This window comes from Aulostomus chinensis, chromosome 11 (genome assembly GCF_037954235.1).
Source record: "Aulostomus chinensis isolate RoL2024-O1b breed Wild chromosome 11, RoL_Achi_v1.0, whole genome shotgun sequence".
In the NCBI taxonomy this organism is placed as follows: Eukaryota; Metazoa; Chordata; class Actinopteri; order Syngnathiformes; family Aulostomidae; genus Aulostomus; species Aulostomus chinensis.
Window position 1 is genome coordinate 5,126,995 of NC_141330.1, and position 19,171 is coordinate 5,146,165.

The 19,171-nt window shown below is 43.4% G+C and overlaps 1 protein-coding gene across 1 annotated transcript in view; it reads right to left on the reverse strand.

The window, feature by feature from the left end:
• Positions 1-19,171, reverse strand: part of pear1 (platelet endothelial aggregation receptor 1) — a 56,903-nt gene that overhangs the window by 10,277 nt on the left and 27,455 nt on the right. Inside the window, exons 2-12 of the mRNA XM_086217869.1 lie at positions 16,801-16,911; positions 14,898-14,999; positions 14,708-14,808; positions 10,842-10,934; positions 5,450-5,696; positions 4,226-4,328; positions 3,728-3,864; positions 2,797-3,009; positions 981-1,155; positions 771-891; positions 474-637 (exon numbers count right to left, since the gene is read on the reverse strand). Coding sequence (XP_086073995.1) covers positions 474-637; positions 771-891; positions 981-1,155; positions 2,797-3,009; positions 3,728-3,864; positions 4,226-4,328; positions 5,450-5,696; positions 10,842-10,934; positions 14,708-14,808; positions 14,898-14,999; positions 16,801-16,907 — 1,563 coding nt within the window. The 5' untranslated portion in view covers positions 16,908-16,911. The remainder of the gene's footprint in view (positions 1-473; positions 638-770; positions 892-980; positions 1,156-2,796; positions 3,010-3,727; positions 3,865-4,225; positions 4,329-5,449; positions 5,697-10,841; positions 10,935-14,707; positions 14,809-14,897; positions 15,000-16,800; positions 16,912-19,171) is intronic.

Sequence of the window (19,171 nt, forward strand, 5' to 3'; positions counted from 1 at the left end):
TCAAACATAGCGGTTCGTTTGTCTTCTCAAACTGACGTAGAATAAACACGTATTTTATATTAGCATTTCTACTATCTTATCTTTAAGTATCCTGTGTTTTTATGTAACGTGGCTCGTGTCCAGCACACTCGCTGTTGATTAGGTTGGGAAACAGGGAGGAAGTCTGGGAATAACCCATCTAAACTACATTATAATGAAGTTTACGCACGTTTTATCTGACGAGAATGATAGATGCATGTTCACTGAGGTACACCTGATCTTACAGGTGGTTGTTTTGCATCTTCGATATCACCTTTTCCTTTGTAATATTCACAATTGAATCTCTGCTTTGTATTCCTGCCTGTGTTGGGCCAATCCATCCATCCATCCATCCATCCATTTTCAATACTCTACCTCCAAGCCATGACGCCTCCCTGTGTTGGGATAATTTCATATTAAATATCCGCTAAAAGGCTTTTTATCCAGTGACTCACAGGGCATGATTGGTCACATCGCGCCCCCTGCCAGCCGGCTGTGCAGGTGCAGGTTCCATCTGCAGGGTTACATTTTGCCCCATTGGCACAGTGGCAGGTGGCATTGCATCCTGGGCCCCAGGTTCCCTCAGAGCAGGGGGTGGAACAGTCCTGCCCACGCCAGCCTACAGACACATGAAGGACGGTCATCCTGATGGAAGCTTTCACAATCACGTTTGCTCCAGTTACGCGTTCATCAGTCTGTCAAGAGTTCAGGCTAATTGAGCGTGTCCTTTTGTTAGGAGCCAAACTATTTACCCTCTTTGCAGAAACACGTCCCGTCGATCGGGGAGCAGTCGATGGAGTTCTTACAGGAGCACTCCAGGGAGCAATTCTTGCCATAGGTGCCACTTTTGCACGTACTCTCACAGTGAACCCCCTGGGACAATTACAGATTAAAATAAAATTAACTTGAAACCATAAAAGACAGCCATGTAGTCAGAAAAATGTGATTCAAGACGCACTCACCGTGAACCCGGGGGCACAATGGCACTGGCCGGTGGCGCTGTCACACACACCCCCGTTGACACACAAACACGGCTCCAGGCAACCGTGACCGTAGAAACCATGAGCACAGGTCTCATTACAGTGCAGTCCGGCCCATCCCGGCTGGCAAGTGCACTCTCCTTTCATTGGGTGGCAGCTGAGATAGAATCAAAGCAAAAACAAGATGGAGCCATTAGAAACTGCTAACAAAACAAATACACGCACGAAGCCGAAAACAAAACAAGGAGTATCTCTCTAATAAGGCTGGATAATATGACACAAATCATAATGCATTTATTTAGACAATTATTATGATGTGACTCATGGTTTTAGTGGGAATTATTGAATTTCATTTTGACAGAAAAAAAACAACAAATGATGATTTTTGCTGGGTTCTGAACCAAATCAAACAAGCCCATTCCCTTATGGCTGGAAAGTAGAATTTGTTGGCAGGGGCACCGCAGTAGCACCACAATGGATCCCCCCGCCCTGCAAAAAAAAAAAAAAAAAAATAGCAGCTCCCGTGATTTGGGTATTGTTCTTGGCCATGTTAAGATATTGATCATGTGTTGATTAATTGTGCAGCCCTGCTGTCCACAAAGATAAACTGCATACGTCATTTCTATGCTGTGAACATCTGTGTGAGCTGCGTGTCCAAGCTGCGTGTTTGTTATTTCTGATTACTTCTGACCAGGCTGAAGCTGAGCGAGGCCATTTGCTAATTATGTAAAGTCGCCAAATTCAACATCGGGTCACACACACTTTGGCGGGCTCAACTCGCATGAAGCTGGAGTCCAGTCGAGTTCTCATTGTCAGGCAAAATAAAATCATCTGTGTGAGGGCACCCTGAGCATGCGGGGTCTCTAATGAGTACAATGTGAACAGGAGGTGGGAGAGGAGCGTGCCGCACCGTCATGAAGCCGAATTAACTCGTGATTGAAAGGTAGTAGAGCGCATCCACAGGTCAAGTCACCATGAGCTAATAAGATTGTGTGTCCTTATGCTGAAGCCTCACGTTTGCATGACATCAACTTTAACATGTTTTACTTTTGATCTCGCAGAGAAATACAGAACTACACTACCCACAATCCTAACAGAGCTTGAAGTGTTTACTGCACGCCTGAGTTTCCCTGCAAACACGACTTCCCTTTCTGACTCCGTCGATCAGAAACATCTGATACAAAAGTGATGAGTCAGCTACAGTAGCTAGCATCGACAAAAATGTTCAAACAGAGGGAATTTTATTTTTGCGTGTTAGTATGGAAATACCACTTAGTTAATGGGGGAGTAGTTACTTTACTTTGGATCACATATTTATGGTCACATTTCATCTGTTAGCCGCTCGGCTGAGGTTCTAACACTCTTTATGTAAGATTTTTCTGAAATCTCAGTGGAAAAGAGTGGGAGTGGGAAATTGACTGTTTGGTTCAAACAACTAATTTGCCCGTCAAATTAACAGTTCGGTTGCTGCTTCTGACAACCAGCTCGTCAGGCCGGCACACATCAGATGTTCAGATCTTAAATCCATATTTTGACAAACCTGTCAAGGGGAAGAATGATGCGTTGTTCTAAACAATGTGCTTCACTTGAAAAACACAAATCTAATCCCCTGAACTCCACCATCCATCCAGGACTACATCAGGACAAGGGAACATCTTTACTCATGGGGAATTAATGAGCTCCACCAATGACATGATTAGATTCTTCTCCCTGCTTAGCACTGCCTTAGTGAAAGGTTTACACAGGGTAAACCCCTATCATCATCCCCCCCCCCCCCCCCACACACACAGCCCCTCACCTGAGAGTGTGTTTATCTTGGCAGAGACACGCACGTTCACAGTGCATGCCGTATTTGCCGTTCACACACATTCGGTCTCTGCACTGCGGACCGCTGAAGCCTGGCTCGCATAAACAGCCTCCATCGATGTTATAGCAACGAGCCCCATTAGCACAGTCGCACACACCCTGACAGTCCTGGCCATAGGAGCCCACGGCGCACTCCTCGTTACACCTGGGGGCCGAGAGCAGAAGCTTACAGAAGACATAGAAGAGACAAAATCACGTTGCCGTGATGAACCAAGTCTTAGCTTTCATCTTGTCTAGGAAGATGGAAGCAAAGATTTGATTTTCATTTTAATGACTGAACTATATCATTATTTCAACACCAGAACGCTGCAAACCATCTGTGATCATTGTATCAGGAGACATCAAATGCACAGCAAATAGAAAAAACATCACAAAGGAGACTCCTTAGGACTGAGGTTTGATGGTGTAATTCTGCTGAGCAGCGGCGGCCTCTGCTAGTATCAAAGCCAACGAGTGAATCTTGTTGAGAAGTTGGCAGAGTGCAACGCTATTGTCCCCCAATTTGAAGGGAAACAACTGATTTCAACAAGATGGGGACAGGAAAAAAGAACTGATCTCATGACTATGACCATGGATCTGAAGCCACAGCAGGGGTGAATGTGTTGAAATGCAGTCGCTAGCAGCTAGCATGACACTGACTGACTGGCTAGCAGTTGCAGCGGGTCTCGTTTTCTACTCTTGGCTTCCACGCACACCCTGTGCCGCTTTCTAATGAGAATTCAAATTAGCGGGACACTTCAAATTTTTAAAGTTTGATCACCTGGGTCACAGATTATATCAGAAGGTAGTTGAATGAGTGAAGGAAAGCCGACAGCAGGGTCGCGAACTCCTTTTAGACACAAAGTAGACTTGCAGCTACGCACCTGCTACCAGTGAAACCTTTAGTACACTGACACTGGCCATTTTCAGGGTCGCATCTTCCCCGGTTGTGGCAAACACACTCCTCAGCACAGTTGGGTCCAAACCTTCCCTCTGGACAACGTTCTGTGCATACGGCACCCTTTTGAAATGAAGAGGGAGGAAGACAAATTTACATAGTTTCTCATAAAACCATTTTTATTTTTTTTTTAAGTTTCCTTAGCAATTAAATCACATTCTTCACAAAGGCAAGAAATATCATGATGAATTTTTACCATAACAGGAAAAATCAAGAATCAGTCTCCAAAAATGAAAGGCCTCTTCAAGAATTTTAAAAAGTGTTTTTTTTTTGTTGTTGTTTTCTTAAAAAGAAGACAACTAGTCCAGAGTTTTGTCCAGAGTACAGAGTGAAGCTGGAATGTGTCACACGAGCTAAAACTGACTTAAATCCTGCAGACTCCACAGATCGGAGGGGTAGAGTCAGGGTCCGGGTGAAAACTTACCGTCCATCCCGGAGGGCAAGTGCAGATCCCTTTGCCCCTGCAGATGCCACCATTCTGGCAGGGGCAGCGAGGCTGGCATTTCCTAGGACAAGCCTTCTCACAGCTGGGGACAACAAGAGTAGATGTTCAATAATAGCACGACAAGACCACTTCAGTCGACAGCTCTGTCTCCTGAGGATATGAGAAGATGATTTAAGCAGCAAAAACACATAAATCAACTGTTTTCAGTGAAATTGGTTATTTAAGCACCATCACATTTATAGATATTGATGTCAACACTCGGAGGTTAAAAATGCGGAGATCACTTGACAGAAATCTATTCCGAAGAAAAGTAGCTCCCTCATTTCTGAGGGACTTGGCATCGCAGCTGCTCCTCAGGCTTTTATGGGAATCATCAGCACAGATGGAACGTGTCTTTGACCAATCGGATTACTTGGCTGAGTACAAGTACAATTCACTGTTGGGACATTATATTTTTGAGTACACCCTGAAGGTAAAATAACATAAATATTCGTCAAATATACACAATTCATCAAGGAGCTTTACTCCATAATTACTGCTGCCAAGCCCCATTTTCTTTATTTAGCTGAAAATGTGTTGCGTTTTCACATTGGCAGTGTAAGAGTTTCCATTAATCTGGAGGCAAGAATTTTTATTCCCTGCTCATCCTCAGGGGCGTTTAAAAAACAGGGCGTAACAGATGAATCATTAGCTATAACATAGCGCATCAGGGGCTTCTGTCCATTGTGACTTTGGTGGTGGAAACAAATAACACGTTGGAATGTGAAGCTGACAGCCCCCCCCCAAGGAAATTAAAGAATGAGGTGATATATGATATTAAGTAATTCAAATGGACTGGAATTCTTTGGTCTTAAAAAAAACAATAAAAAAATAATGCCTGACCAACGATGGAAGCGCATTCTTTCAAAGGTGATATGTGTGAGTGTTTTAGTTTCTGGGATCATTTGGAAGGAAATTGTTGTCGCTGGAGCTCGGTGCATCTCGTCTGCTTATACCAATTTGTGCCTTGAGAGGTGGCAAGATCATAAATTGGCGGGTAGCTTGAGTGTGTCACCCTCAGCTCCAGCTAAATGTAACAAAACTAAAATAAATAAATAAATTAAAAATGATGGTGTAATGCTGCCCCTTGGATTATGGACTAATTTGCAGCCGACCAGTGCTTGTGAACCAATGCATACAATGTTTTTTTTAAAGCACTCTTACAAAGTCCCGGTGAATCCGTCTCGACACAGGCACTCTCCTGTTGCTTTATCGCAGGACCCTCCAGCTCCACACTTGCATGTTTGCAGGCAGCCCTTCCCAAAGGTGCCCGCTGGACAGGACTCTTCGCAGTAGCGTCCGATGTACCCCGGCAGACACTGACACGCCCCTTTTACGGGATCACAAAGAGCGCCGTTTTCACATCTGCACTGCTGACTGCATCCTGGGCCCCAGCGTTTGTCATCGCAGGCTGAAATAGAAAAGGAAAATAATTTGGGATTCCCATTTACTGCCATTGGAGAAAATAGTTTTGACTATGGGTGTAAAACCCTTCAATGCACAACCCCATTTTTTTCGGAGGTTCCAAAAGGAAACAAACGTTACATCAGGTTGCGTATCTGCTACTTGTCAACCCTCGCTGAGAAATGGGTACAGGTGGCTTAACATTACAGCAAAACGCAGTAGCTTTTGCAGTACATTATGTTACTGCTGTCGTTATCTGGAGTTTTTCTTCTCCTTAATGTACAAAACAAACCGAACTGAAGCTGAACGGCGTGCTTGCTGAACCGCTGTACCCGTCGTTTTGTCCCTGGACTTTCGTTTTTGGTGATCTGCTCTGTGTTTTCAGGTTCCCCTTTTCTATACCAGCAGAAAAGATGTCCAATCAGACACTAAAGTTACATGTAGGGTATCATGATGATCCAGAAAAACACTGTTTGGTTCCAAAATTTGAACAACTACGCACATTCACACCAGGGAGGCTCTCACTTTCACTACCCACAATTTTCCAGTGATTAGTCAGCTTCCAGTAAAACTGTTCGCTGGTTTGTCTAAACATTGAGTCAAACTTACTCTGCATGCAATGACATAAAAACACTGAAGTGAAATAAGATTATATGATTCATGTAACTCGCAGAGAATCATTGCTGTTCACCACTTTTTATTCAGTTTCACCCTCTCATAGTATGGCACTTAAATCAATGTAAGATGTCATGACAACAAACAAATAAATCTGTCAGTGTATTCGGCAGCCGCACAGATGAACCGACTAGAAGAAAGAAAGAAGAGCGGTTGCGGGTGACATCCTGTCTCCCCCGTCCCTGCCCCCTTTAGCTCAGGAGTGTTAAATTACCAACAAAAGAAATCAAATTGTCAGGGAGATTTGCATGGAGCTCACAAGATGAACGGCTTTTAAATGGTTAATTTTACAGTAGTCTGAAGATTAGATCTGCGAGGTTAGTGAGCAGCGGTGATTCACACAAGGTTTGGATTTCAATTGAGAGATTTCGGTCGTGTTTTGAGAACCCAGATTGGTAATGGCTGCATGCTTCACATTTCTCATCAATAACTCATGGAGACATCCAAGAGGACTGGGTCAGTTATCTTCCCTCAATCTCAAAACCGCTCCAACAATTTCATGCTGACCTCTGTGAATCTTTTTTTGGGTTGTTTTTTTTTTTTTTTTTTTGCAAATATTCATGCAGTGAGGCCTGAGCTTTACATCATGCCCCCCTCCCATGGCATGCTGCCTCTGCTGCACACATACTCTGCCATCGCTGTGAAAGGAACAAGGACTGCTTTGACAATCAGAGAGCGGGTAGAACAGAGCCAAATTTGGCTTGGAGCGAAAGGCTCCGCCGCGACTCCAGTGTTTATTGGACTAACTTGGAGCAGGATCCTTTCCTCTTTTGTTTAACTGAATCACAACTTCACTCGTTCTCTGTGTGGCATCGGAAAGGAGGGGTTCTGCTGGAGTGTGACACGTTGAGTAATGAGAACCTCAGCTGGTGCAACGACTATGTTTACACAGACATTGAGCAGGACAGTGGGGGGAGATTTATCCGAAGGGTCTGCAGGGCGGTCAGAGGAAAGGCTGAGGCCTGATACGAGAGAACAGACTGGCTGTGGGATTTTCATACTAGCTGGCAGCGTCTCAGCTGTCCGCGGACTGATCGCAAAACTCCCCCCATCTGTTTATGGATCCGCATGTAAACATTCATCACCCAGGGCTTAGCTTTCTCCAACAGCGCGGCTGAGTTTACTTTCATCAAATACACTCACGTTAGCCGAAAATGCTTCAAACTTATACCTAGTAAACTTCCTGACATCCGTTCCATCTGTCCAACTCCCTCTTTATTCATCCCATCCCATATAAAGAGTCAAAGCGTCTCTCTCTTCCTCGTCATTTCCTTCCACTGTTTCTCCTCCTTGATCTTCATTTTCTCTGAGGCCTCCCTGCACTCCACCACCATCATCCATTCTCACCTTTTCCAAACATTTCAAATCTGGATCATCAACATCCTCCAGTCTGTGCGGATGTCCTTGTCTCTCTCTTTCTCTTTTGTATCCTTGTCAGTCTTCTATTTCTGTGTGAATGAAAATGGCCTTTCCATCTTAATGGCACTTGAAGCACTTTATAAAGTAGTGCCCTTCACTCAGTCACACACTCACACTCGGACGGGATGCGAGGTGCTCATGAGGAGCAATTAGGGGTCCCGCATATTGCTCAAGGACACTTTGACGTGGTCTCTGAAGGATCGACCCGGTAACTCTCCAGTTACGAAACAGCTCCTCTGCCTTCTGAGCCATGCCCTGTTTCCAGGATTCCAGCTTGAGGACTTTGCAGCCCTCTGTTGGAATGAGCTTCAAACTCAACCAACGACTGCTTAAGTTTGAAAGTTGTCTGTACTAATCAAGAAGGATTTTGAGTGGTGGTCCATGCTGTGTATGCAGAACCTGCATGCCAATCCCAACGAAGAACCATTGTAAAGAGATCCATATGATCCGCAAGTTTTTCTTCTGGCAGGCAAAAAGTTGCAGTGTGACTTGTTGAGTTAACTGGCTTCAGCGTCTGTTGCGCACGCTCACACCGCGACAAGGATGCTTCCACGATACATCATAGTGACGCACTGCAGCTGGGAGTATGGGGGGCAAACCTGAGACGGATGCTTCAGACAAAAGGAAAACATTGAGATGAAGGATTAAAGTCACCGACTGATGGTGAGGATGAACGAATGAGGACGGTGCAGCTTTTCCACGTTGAGGGCTTGTCGTGTCAGTTTGAGCTAGTCAGCAAGCTTACAAGCAAACTAGCTCTGTGTGTGTGTGTGTGTGTGTGTGTGTGTGTGTGTGTGTGTGTGTGTGTGTGTGTGTGTGTGTGTGATGACCACTTGAGTATTTTACTTTCAGAATAGTGGGTTAAACATCTGTTCTTTGCAAGTTAAGCATTGATGGAGATTCAGTTCAACCTCTTGGTGTGAACAAGTTGAAATGATACACATAGTTTGGTGCATCCTAAAGTGGAAGCTCTACACGTCCTTGTTGAGGAGTGCGCGCTGATACGGGAAGATTCCTCCCTCTGCCCCTGTGTGTGTGGTCAGTTGTCTACGTTTTGTTTAGGTCCAAAAGTCCACATAATCTCCTTCATATTTAACTGACTCCGACTGCTTATTTTAAGTTCCAACTCTGGTGATTTTTCTATCAAAACCTGCTCTAAAACAGAGCTGATAAAGCAAATACAACCCAATAAGCCATCCAGCCTTTCTCCTATTTCAGTCAGTATCGTTCCCTCTGTGTTCCTTCTCTTCCATCTTAACTCTGCCCCTCCTCTCTTTTCTTTTTCTGAGTACGTCCACCAGTATCTAGTATACTTCTCCCTCTTCTTCTCTTTTCTCCATATTCATGGGCAAACAGTCCTAAGAGAATGAAAACCTCAGGCCCCTCTCCTCTTTCCCACAGAAAGATCTCAACACACAGGCATCCAGGAAGTGTGAGGTCTTATTCTGCCAAAAAAGACACCATTATTGGACAACAGAGGGGAGGCCGAGGCTGGAGGGAGAAAGGGGAGTGGAAGAAGAGTAGCAAAAAAGTAGAAAGACTGAAAACAAAGAAGCGATATTTACAGTGAGGGGTAGAGAGGGAGGGTAAGGAGAGAGGAGAAAAACGGCAAGAGAGAGAGAGAGAGAGAGAGAGAGTGGGGCAACATTTTCCATTTCCTTTTCTCATCATCCCCCTGTCAAGACATCAACCACTACCAGTGAGAGCATATGCCTCCTCTCTGCAGAGGAATACGGGAAAAGAAGGGGGGGGGGGGCTGGTTGTGTACTTTTGACCTAAGTGAGTGCAATGAGAGCAGCTGAGGGTAATGGAAACTTGCAGTGAAATGTGGTTCTGGTTTCACAGAATTTTTTGGATGATCAGATTTAAGGAGATTTCATATAAGACAGACAGGGTTATCAACTAACTGTTCTGAACTGGTGCCTGAATTATGGAACTAAATCTGCTGACTCCGGTGAGTGGAAGGAGCAGATTTAAAGTACCTCTGTCTCTGTATGGTTTACTGTTTTAGAGTCCAGTTGCAGGGGTCAGGATGGGAATTTACTTTCAGGAAATGGACCAAAATTGTGCAGAAATAGCAACATCACGATACCGACTCGCACAAAGTCTTAATTCATCCTTTGTCAGGTCTGTCCAAAAGACAAAAAGCAAATAACTTTTAAAATGCTTGTTTTCTAAATAGAGTTTGGACCAGGATACAGGGAGAAGGTTTACCCTCCTCCATCCATCTCTTGTTTTTAACCTCCAGCTATTCTTTTTTTTTTCTTATTTCCATCTGCATTCCCAGTGCATCCTCATAAATTGTACAGGGATGTATGTTATATGTGGTTGCCATGACAGCCAGCTTCACAATCAGCTGGTTCCTGGCATAAAACAACTATCTTTGTTGCGTTCAGTTATAAACAACACAAGAAAAAGCCCATTCCCTTAGAGCTCATTCTACGCAAACCAAACCAACGATGAGTCTTAGTTTCCAATGATTAAAATTGAGTTAAGGATAATATATTCAGTTTATAGCAAAGATCCAGCGAAATCTCAATCCAGGACTTTTGTTTTTTTGCAGTATATCTAACAGTATTCACTCAAACGTCAGAGTGGGAGGCCTTTTTTTTACATGTGTTTATTCTCTTTACACTTAATTCATTGTGGAGGAAAGCTGTTATAAAATTATGACTATTCCTAACGTGAAGTAATAGCTGTAAGTGAGAGGTGGAGGTGCAGCTGGACACGTCCTATTGGACTGCTTAACTGGTTTCTGGAATGAGGCCTCTGACTCATTGCTGTGAATGCTGTAATGTTCCCTCCCTCTTTCCACTGGAAAGACCTCCTGTGTGTGATGAAGTAGCGTATGTGAGGACACTTGACTAACCAGTTGTCATTTTTTCTTCTTGTGTTTGCAACATTTATTTGAATGTGCTTAAAAGGAGAAAAGAAAAAAAGATTTAAAAAAAAAAAAAGAGATGAAGAGTAAAACGTCAACAAGGAGGAGAATGAAGTTGAAAAGGAGAAAACCGAGGGAGGAAACTTGTGCGAGCGAGGGGAAAATGGTGTTTCATACCGCTGGAACAGTCGTCGCCTCGCCAGCCCCCCTCACACTGACATCGGTCTGGAGCGACACATCGGCCATGAACACACTCTTTGGTGCAGCGAGCTGTTGATGAGAGGGAGGAGGCGTGGAGATTATTAGTCATCTCCAGAAAATAATTAATGTGGATCTGAAAACAGGTCAGCAAGCAGACCAGTTACCTGCAGGGACACAGACAGCACTGACCCGCCTGTAGCACAGTGTTTCTGGCTGTTCTTTTGTCTTTGAACCCGTCATCAATACCACCTGTCATGTTTCCAATGGCATCATTCAAATGAAACTGACTGTTACGTCATTTTTTAGTGCAAACGTGTACATCTTTTTTATTCTTCGAAGCTCGTTAACGTAGCAATGATTGGTCTCTTTGAGCAGCTTTGGTCAGGTCTGTATTTGTACTTCTACCACTAAGTGGAGCAGATACTTCTAACTATGTAGTTTGCAGTGAGATCTGAAAGAAAATACATGAGGTGACCACGACTGCTTACATGGTAGCACATAATGTAGGCCTGGGACTTAAACCTGAAACCACGATGTTTTCCTATCCAAGTGTTTTTGGGTCCGAAACCTAAACAGACCCTAACCATGTTGGCACATCATCAACCACAGGAAGAATGATAAGCTATACACAAAACAGCACAGTGGAGCAGTGCATTTGTCCACTGGGAGAAAACCCATATTTTTTAGAGCAACTTAGTTCACATTGTGCTTTGCATTTGCAAACAAAAAGTGCTCCTGTTTTTTTTCCACATGTCTGTGACGTTGTCTGTTAAGTGAGGCTCTTTCTATAAGACTGCAACATGTTTATTGAGAAGATCTTGTACCTTTTTTTTTTATATCATATTACACTCTTTCATTCATTCCACCCCTCATGGAAGCATAGAAGCCAGCGCAACAGCTGGCCTCAACCATGACATCGAAAGCTCTTGGACGCCGTTCATCGTGTCGAGCAGCTTCCCTCTTTTGAGTCTGGGAGCTTTGTTTATGCCAGAATCTTAAACGGTGGTGCAAATATTAATTAGGTTACTTCAAACAAGCATTTCATGACTGGAGACTGATGATTTTGCCAGAGGTTTTTTTTCTAACCATGTGCCACTGAGACAAATATGGCGTGTATCTTTTTTTTTTTTTTTTTTCCAGTCACAAACAATAATCCCACTGATTATTTTCTGCTCCCCAGTTCAAGGTGTGTGAACGCCGGTGGTCGGAGCTTTTGGGAGTTAAATGAAGGGGAACGTGTCATGAAATGAAGGAGGGAGATATAATAATATCTAATTTTCTGGATTTAGAAAATAACTAAAGTTGTGTGTAAGGAAAGGAGGTCTAGGAGGAGTCTCAGATGACAAAGCGAAGATGCCTAATTATAAAACTCAGCAGCCGTCAGCTGACTTCACCTCGGCTTTTCTGATGTCAAACGATAAACTCAAAAGTTTTTGTGTTTGGCTACGAAAGAAAACCGTCTGTGAAATAGCTAAACGATAAGAAAGCGCACGTGCATATTATCTCCTCTGAGTTAAAAACATTTATCCCTAAATGGCAGCCTTTCAGGCCCAAAGCACAGAAACCTTGTTATTACCGCCAGGCCTCTCTGACAGAGATGTATGAGAAGGGTTGTGTACAGAAGGCAGGAGCTTCTCAACACATGACGGACCATGTAAGGTTGAATTTGTTTCTTAGATGTCACGTCAGCCAGCTTTTGACAAATGGTTATTTTCAGTTGATCAATTACTTCTCTACACGAACAACTACGATATGCAGTTACTGACAAGTGACACTGCCAGAAAAAGTGCTTAACATACATCGGTTTTATTTATAAAGATCAACAAAGTACACAAGGCCAGATGTGCATATTGATGACTTTATCATGGTGAGCATTTCCTGTATGTTGTGCATTTTCATCATAGTTTATGCCATACGTGATCGAACTGTGGCTTCTTACACAATCACTACAACTTCCAACCCTTTTGTCCAAATTCTTTATTCTTGGGAAATAATTAGGATTAATAACTGCTGAGAAAACAATTAGAGATCAGCTTTTTTTAAAACGGTGCTTCAGACGTTTTTGGGTTGTACTAAGACCTGGTTGCACCTTCAGAATGATGGCGACTGATCTAATGAGTGTGACCCACAGCAGTTGTGTTGCTAACAATTAGCATTACACTGATTAAGCAGTGGTACTAGCAGTAGGTACAGGTTAGAGCTGGGCGCTGTGACTTCAGATCAACATCACGATGACATCAAACTATAACCCCGACTGCATTCACTATGCCACTAAGATTCTGACTTAGCGAAGGCCACCCTGTGAATGCAATAAAGTCATGATTAATTGTTCAGCCCCGTCACAATTACAATAATATCTTTTAATCTAAGTTTAGCTTCATACACAATTCATTGCCCAGCCCTTAGTAAAGGGCTTACTTTTCTCTTTCTCCTCTTCTCAGCTTCCACTATGAACAACCTTTTCCTCTCCGGCCTGTAGTACCTGAAGGCACCACTTCAAGCTATTTATCGGAGTTGGAGTTTCCTGCTCGGCCAGATCAAGTTACAGTGCAGTCAGATGTCCAGAGGCACCATAAATGTTTGGCTTGACGTGTTGCACAATGTTGCTTTAGCAAATAACCAAAACTGATGAATTCTGATTCTCTTGTTAGTTATTCCACTGTGTAACAGACATTTACTTTCCCCTGCAGTTTTCATACAAAACAGAGCAGATACTCAGCCTCTTCCTCTGATGCTTTTGCACAAAGCCCCCAGTCCTGTCCCCCCCCCCATGATTGAATATACATGAGCAGGAAAAGCTCAATTTGCTGTTCTGTGCTCCCGCAGCAGGCAAAATGCAGTTGTGCCCACGTGTGATCTCCTAGTAAATATCACAGCATGTTTTTAGGTGCAACAAAATTAGAGCAGTGAATCCGAACATCCCTCCATGATGGAAGACACAAAACAAGAGATGTAAAATGAATGCTCAAAAACAACAACAACAAAAAGATGTCTAAATCAACTGAACCCAAAAATAAAAAGTTATCAGAGTAGACAGGAGGATGCCGAGTACTAAATATTCATAATATCTGCTGATGGACCCTGAGCTGCACCAGCAGAGTGTGAAGCTGAAATGAATCACTAACAGACGTTTCACTCAAGACGAGACAAGACAAGACATGAAATCCTCGAGCTGAAATGAAAATATCAGAATTAATAAGACGGGATTGTCGGGATTTTCACCCAACGACGGCAAAACAAATTCAAGTTTAAAATTCCAGCCGGCAAAGCCAGCATATACCGTGCATTTTCTGCAGGAGGAAATCAAACCCATAATTTTGGTAATCCGTGTGTCATATGCTCCACTATTGACTATGCAGAAAGTGTGGAAGAAAAACAGATTAGTGAGAGTAATGAGAATATGAGAAGAGAAATGTGACTATTTAATTTTCCCTTGCTTGAAAAGCTATCTCAGCAGCCATGATAGCATTTGACAGGAGAACTCTACCATCGTTATTACCTTCAGGCATCACGTTACTAAAGTAACGGCTGGCTTTGATTGTATGGTGCTAAAACCTTGATTTACACTGGAAATAATTTTATATTTCCTACAAAAAAAGGCATATATATATATATATAGGAAATGATGTGACTGAGACTCCAAAGGATCTTCAACTCCTTCATTCCATGAGGATATAAAATATTTTATGCTGAAATTTTTTTTGTGTGTGAGGGAGAAGTTTATACAGGCTCAAGTCAAGCATAAAGTACATGTAACCGTGTTCTTTTACTTTATTCTTCAAAACAGAGTTGTTGATTTCTACATGTATTCCGTTTCTGCTCAGTGTTCCACAGTTACTTACGGACACATTTGTCCCGACTCTCGTAGTATCCCGGGCAGCACTGGTATCTCTTGCGGTAGTCTGTCTTCACTGCCTGTCTGTAGGCCGTCTTGTAGGTGATCCTGAAAGAATAACAGGACACGCTGACCCTCCAGTGACAGGAACGGGAAGTGTTAATACAACAGGAAAGGGGTCATTACGCTGCTGCTACCTGTGGCGTGTGCATCTGTTGGCGGTCCGAGGGTCCGAGCAGGGCTCCTCCGTCACCTGGTCGTACGGATGTGAGTAGGACTCTTTCACTGAGGTGGTGAAGCTGGAGGTCACATTTTAAAAAGAGTCTGATAAGGTGTCAAACCCACGTGTTTTTACATGTTACATCAAGTTGGTCTTATTCCTGTATGTTGCCATATAAACAGTGGTCTTCTATGGAGTAAAATGAAAAATTCGAATTCAGGTTTCACACACATCATTGCAGTTTATATGGGAAACTTGGTTCGTCCTCCGTATTCAACCGCAGAGTGGAACATTGGTTCACTTTTCTTTATAAGGCCACACTGCAGGAACAATCCAAACTTTGCTCACACGTTTTGCTCTCTGAGGCCGAGTCACCTTCATCTGGATTATTTTATATGCGCGTGTTCTATAAACACGAGACGAAGGCCGATCTGACCACTGAATGTTCGTGACATGTTGATGACTCATTGTTTGGATGAGTTCGTTTCAAGTCTGTTGTTTGTCTTTTTTATGTGAACTTTTACGCTGCCGTCTTGGCCGGGACTCCCTCATAAAAAAAAAAAAAAAAAGATTCTGAATCTCAGTGGGAATAATCCTGGTAGAACAGAGGTAGCGTTAATAACAAATGAAACAGCTACTAGACGGACGGCTGCACAATGCCTACCGACACGCAGTGCACTGAGATGATGAACGCCACTGCCTGATCCAAGAAACAGTGTGAAATGTCTAAACAACGACGAACGTTAGCATGAAATCACTGGCGATCCTCTGATTCCTCATCTTGCACCATCATGAGATAAACCCAACAGGGGTGGATGACACTCGTGCGCAGCCAATTTACAGGTTAAGCTTGATTTGATGAATAATGTCACACGTTCTGTTCTGTACGTTGCAGGACAAATTGAACCCACTGTAACACGTAATCTCTTATCTAGCATGCATGCAGCACACCATGACAGACACGACGTCTTCACTCACACTGAAGATTCGAACTACAAATAGATTTGCAGTGATTTGATTAGTTTGTGTAAATTTGCATCCGGCTAGGAATATATTTTCTAAATACGCTCTGAGAAGATTATGTGGAATGTTCTGGTGATGTTTGCCTCTGAAATTGTTCCCAGAATATTTTGCCTGACGTTAAGTTAACATTCTTCCCCAGCAACATGCTGACAGCATTGGTTGAGGCCGTTTATTGATCAAATATTCAACAACATCCTCAAAACATCCTTAAAATATTGCAGTTCAAACATTTGAACGTTCCATTTAACTCCATCAGAACGGCGTTTGAAATGATTCTCATTCCTTAAAAATGTTCTTTACATGTTCCTACAACAACATTTTCACTGGCTTCATTAGAGCATGTGGCTAATGTTAGCCAGTACTGTGGGAACATTCCCCGCTGTTTGAGCCTGGTAATGATGAAAATCCATAACACTGGCTGCTACCTACCTGTGGTGCAATGATTTATTCATATTAAACATTCTGAAATGCAAACATAGTTTAGAGGGCCGTGTAACCATGGAGGGGGAAAAAAATAGAATGGGAAAAACGTGAAAATAGAAATCTACAGCGCAGGAGTCACATGATCAAGTCGGTGTATTTCAGGAGTGAGGCTCTGTAACTCTGAGGGAGGCTGCAGAGTCGAGGCATAATTCTGGGTGTCGACTTCGTTAAAGTCAGAGGTTAGCTTAGCTATGGGGTGAGTTTTGTTTAGTTGACTTCTCAGTGATGAACGAGGTTCTGAACCAAAATCCTCTTGCATATTTTCAATTCAGACCATGTTCATAAATATGTGTTTACATGCAGTCTATGAGAATGTTTGCTTTCGTGCCACGACAGTGATATTTATTTGTTTCCCGCAGTCCGAAAGGCCTCACCTCTCCCACAGGCTGCACACGTTGGGGTCTCTTGGGTTCAGAGACCAGCACAGACCGATCAGAACACTCAGAAGCAGCAGGACAGCGAAGTTCTGCAGACTCGGCATGGTCCTGAGGGCAGGGGAGAACATGGGAGGACAGGAGAGGACATGGGAGGACAGGAGAGGACAGATGTTACCAGTGGGATACAAAAAAACCCCAAAGATATGAAGGAACACAACCAAACATCAACACACAGCAACATGTGTAGTGAGAAATACACCCAGCTTTTAAAAAAAACATGTTTTGTTGAACCTAAATTATTATGCACCATCTTACTTTAGACCAAGTTTCACAAAATTTTAATATCTGAAACCAATGAATATATTTTTTTTAATTAATCATCGTTTTTCAGTTCGTCTGGCATTTTGAAACACAGAAAGAACTCGTATTTTGTGAGTCAGAACACAATGGAAAATGTGACACGGAGAGATGGAAATGTAGAAAAATCTTCCATCCCAACTCTCAACTGCCGATTTACATTCATTGTTGTGGATTTTCGTTAACTATAACTATCATTTCACGGCGTGGTTCATTTAAACCTTCTCTGCACCAATAAACTGCAGCTCAAGTTCAGCTTTTGACTGTAAACAAGTTCATTACCACCCCCCCCCCCCCCCCCAGCGCTGGTGAAGGAGGGGCAAAGAGCCAGACTTGGAGCGTCACGCCGTCTGCTCCCCGCCGAGCTCCACACTGTCACAGCACGCTACATAAACACAAGCACCAGCCTGACGGCAGACAGGAGAGACAGGGACCAGAGAGCCAGAGGTAGAACGGGTTCTGATTCAAGAAACGTGACTCCTCACTTCATCCTGACCTCCATCAATCAGTGGAGCCTCCACACTCCTCTGTTGTCCCCCGTCCGCAACATCTGGATCTGATCAGAGCATCAACCCCTGAGAGCGCCTCGGCATGGCGACCCAGCTAGGCTTCCAGGGAGCAAAAGGGAGCCGATTTTTTTTTTCTCTTCACCCCCCCCCCCCCCCCCCCCCTCCGAATATCCAATGGAAATTGACAGAAGTTCAGCGAGCCAGTGGCGTTAGCCTTCTGGAAAAAGCATTGTGGGAACGTAAGAGCATTTCTAAAGGACAGCATGTTGACATTGGATCTGTCGGGCCTGTTCCCCTCTGTTTTCTCAACAAGTCCCCTCTGACTAATTCCTGTGCCGCAGCTTCTCAAGTCATCTCCACACGTCCTCGGGGAGATCTCTGATATGCTGGGACGGTGACATCGCAACCTCAGATCGAGATGATCTCCTGAATCATGTAAAAACATCTCAGATTCAACACAACAAAAGAAGGAACAAAAACTCTTCTCTCCTTCTCCTCAAACTCAGATCAGGGTTTCATTAAATGTTTTAAAAACAAGCATTAAAGTAGGTTGTGTGAATTTGATAAGGTTTGTGTCTTGGAAGAGTTACGGGACTAAAACTCGAGTGGGGGTTAGGGTAATATTTCAGCCAAAAGAAATGAGATGAACTTAAAAATAAATCAGTAAAAAGAAATTTGAAGAAAAAAAAAAAAAAAAGGTAGTATGATTTGAAATCTGGCTCTGGTTGTTGGCTAAAGTTTCCATTGCATCACTTTTTATTTTGTGTCATCCATTGAAGCTCAAGAACCTCTCCCATTTTTCATTATTAACCACTGAGCTCATTTTTGGATATTTCCAGGGAAGCGCAAAAGATTGTGGCTTTTCTTAGAAATGTGCCGATACTCTCGGATTAATCAGTCGTGAATTGTTCTATATTTTCACCATTAACTGTGTAAAATGTGTGGACGATGCAGCATGACTTCAGCTTTGAAGCCTCAAAGCCTTTTGGTTGTTGACATCTTGGCTCTGTGCCACCAGAGGGAGGGAGGAGCCCACCACGAAAGAGACCTGTCAATCACAGCGTAGCCACACCCTCAAGCATACGCATCCATTTCAGTCTAAATGAGCCCAACTGGTCAGGGCAGATGGCTGCCCACCTGGCACCTGGGTCTGCTGAGGCGTTTTTACACGTCACAAGGCAGTTTCTCATCACTGCAGTTGCCAAGAGCTCTTGAAGGAAATGTTGGAGCTTTTTAAAGTGAACTAATTGAAAGAGTATGTTACCAGACATGCTCTATTTGGAAAGCAGCACGCTAAAACCTTTGTTGTGATTTGCAGCTACATAAATAAAAACTGATGACTTTAATGGTCAATGTCCTTTAATGAGAGGGATATGGGACGGATTGTGTTCTGGATTAGTGCTCTGCACCGGTTTTTAGCGGTTGGAATGAATATTTATTAAAGAATTGTGATATGTTGTTCATGTGCTGTATCCACGTCGCATCTTGGCAAAGGATGAGCT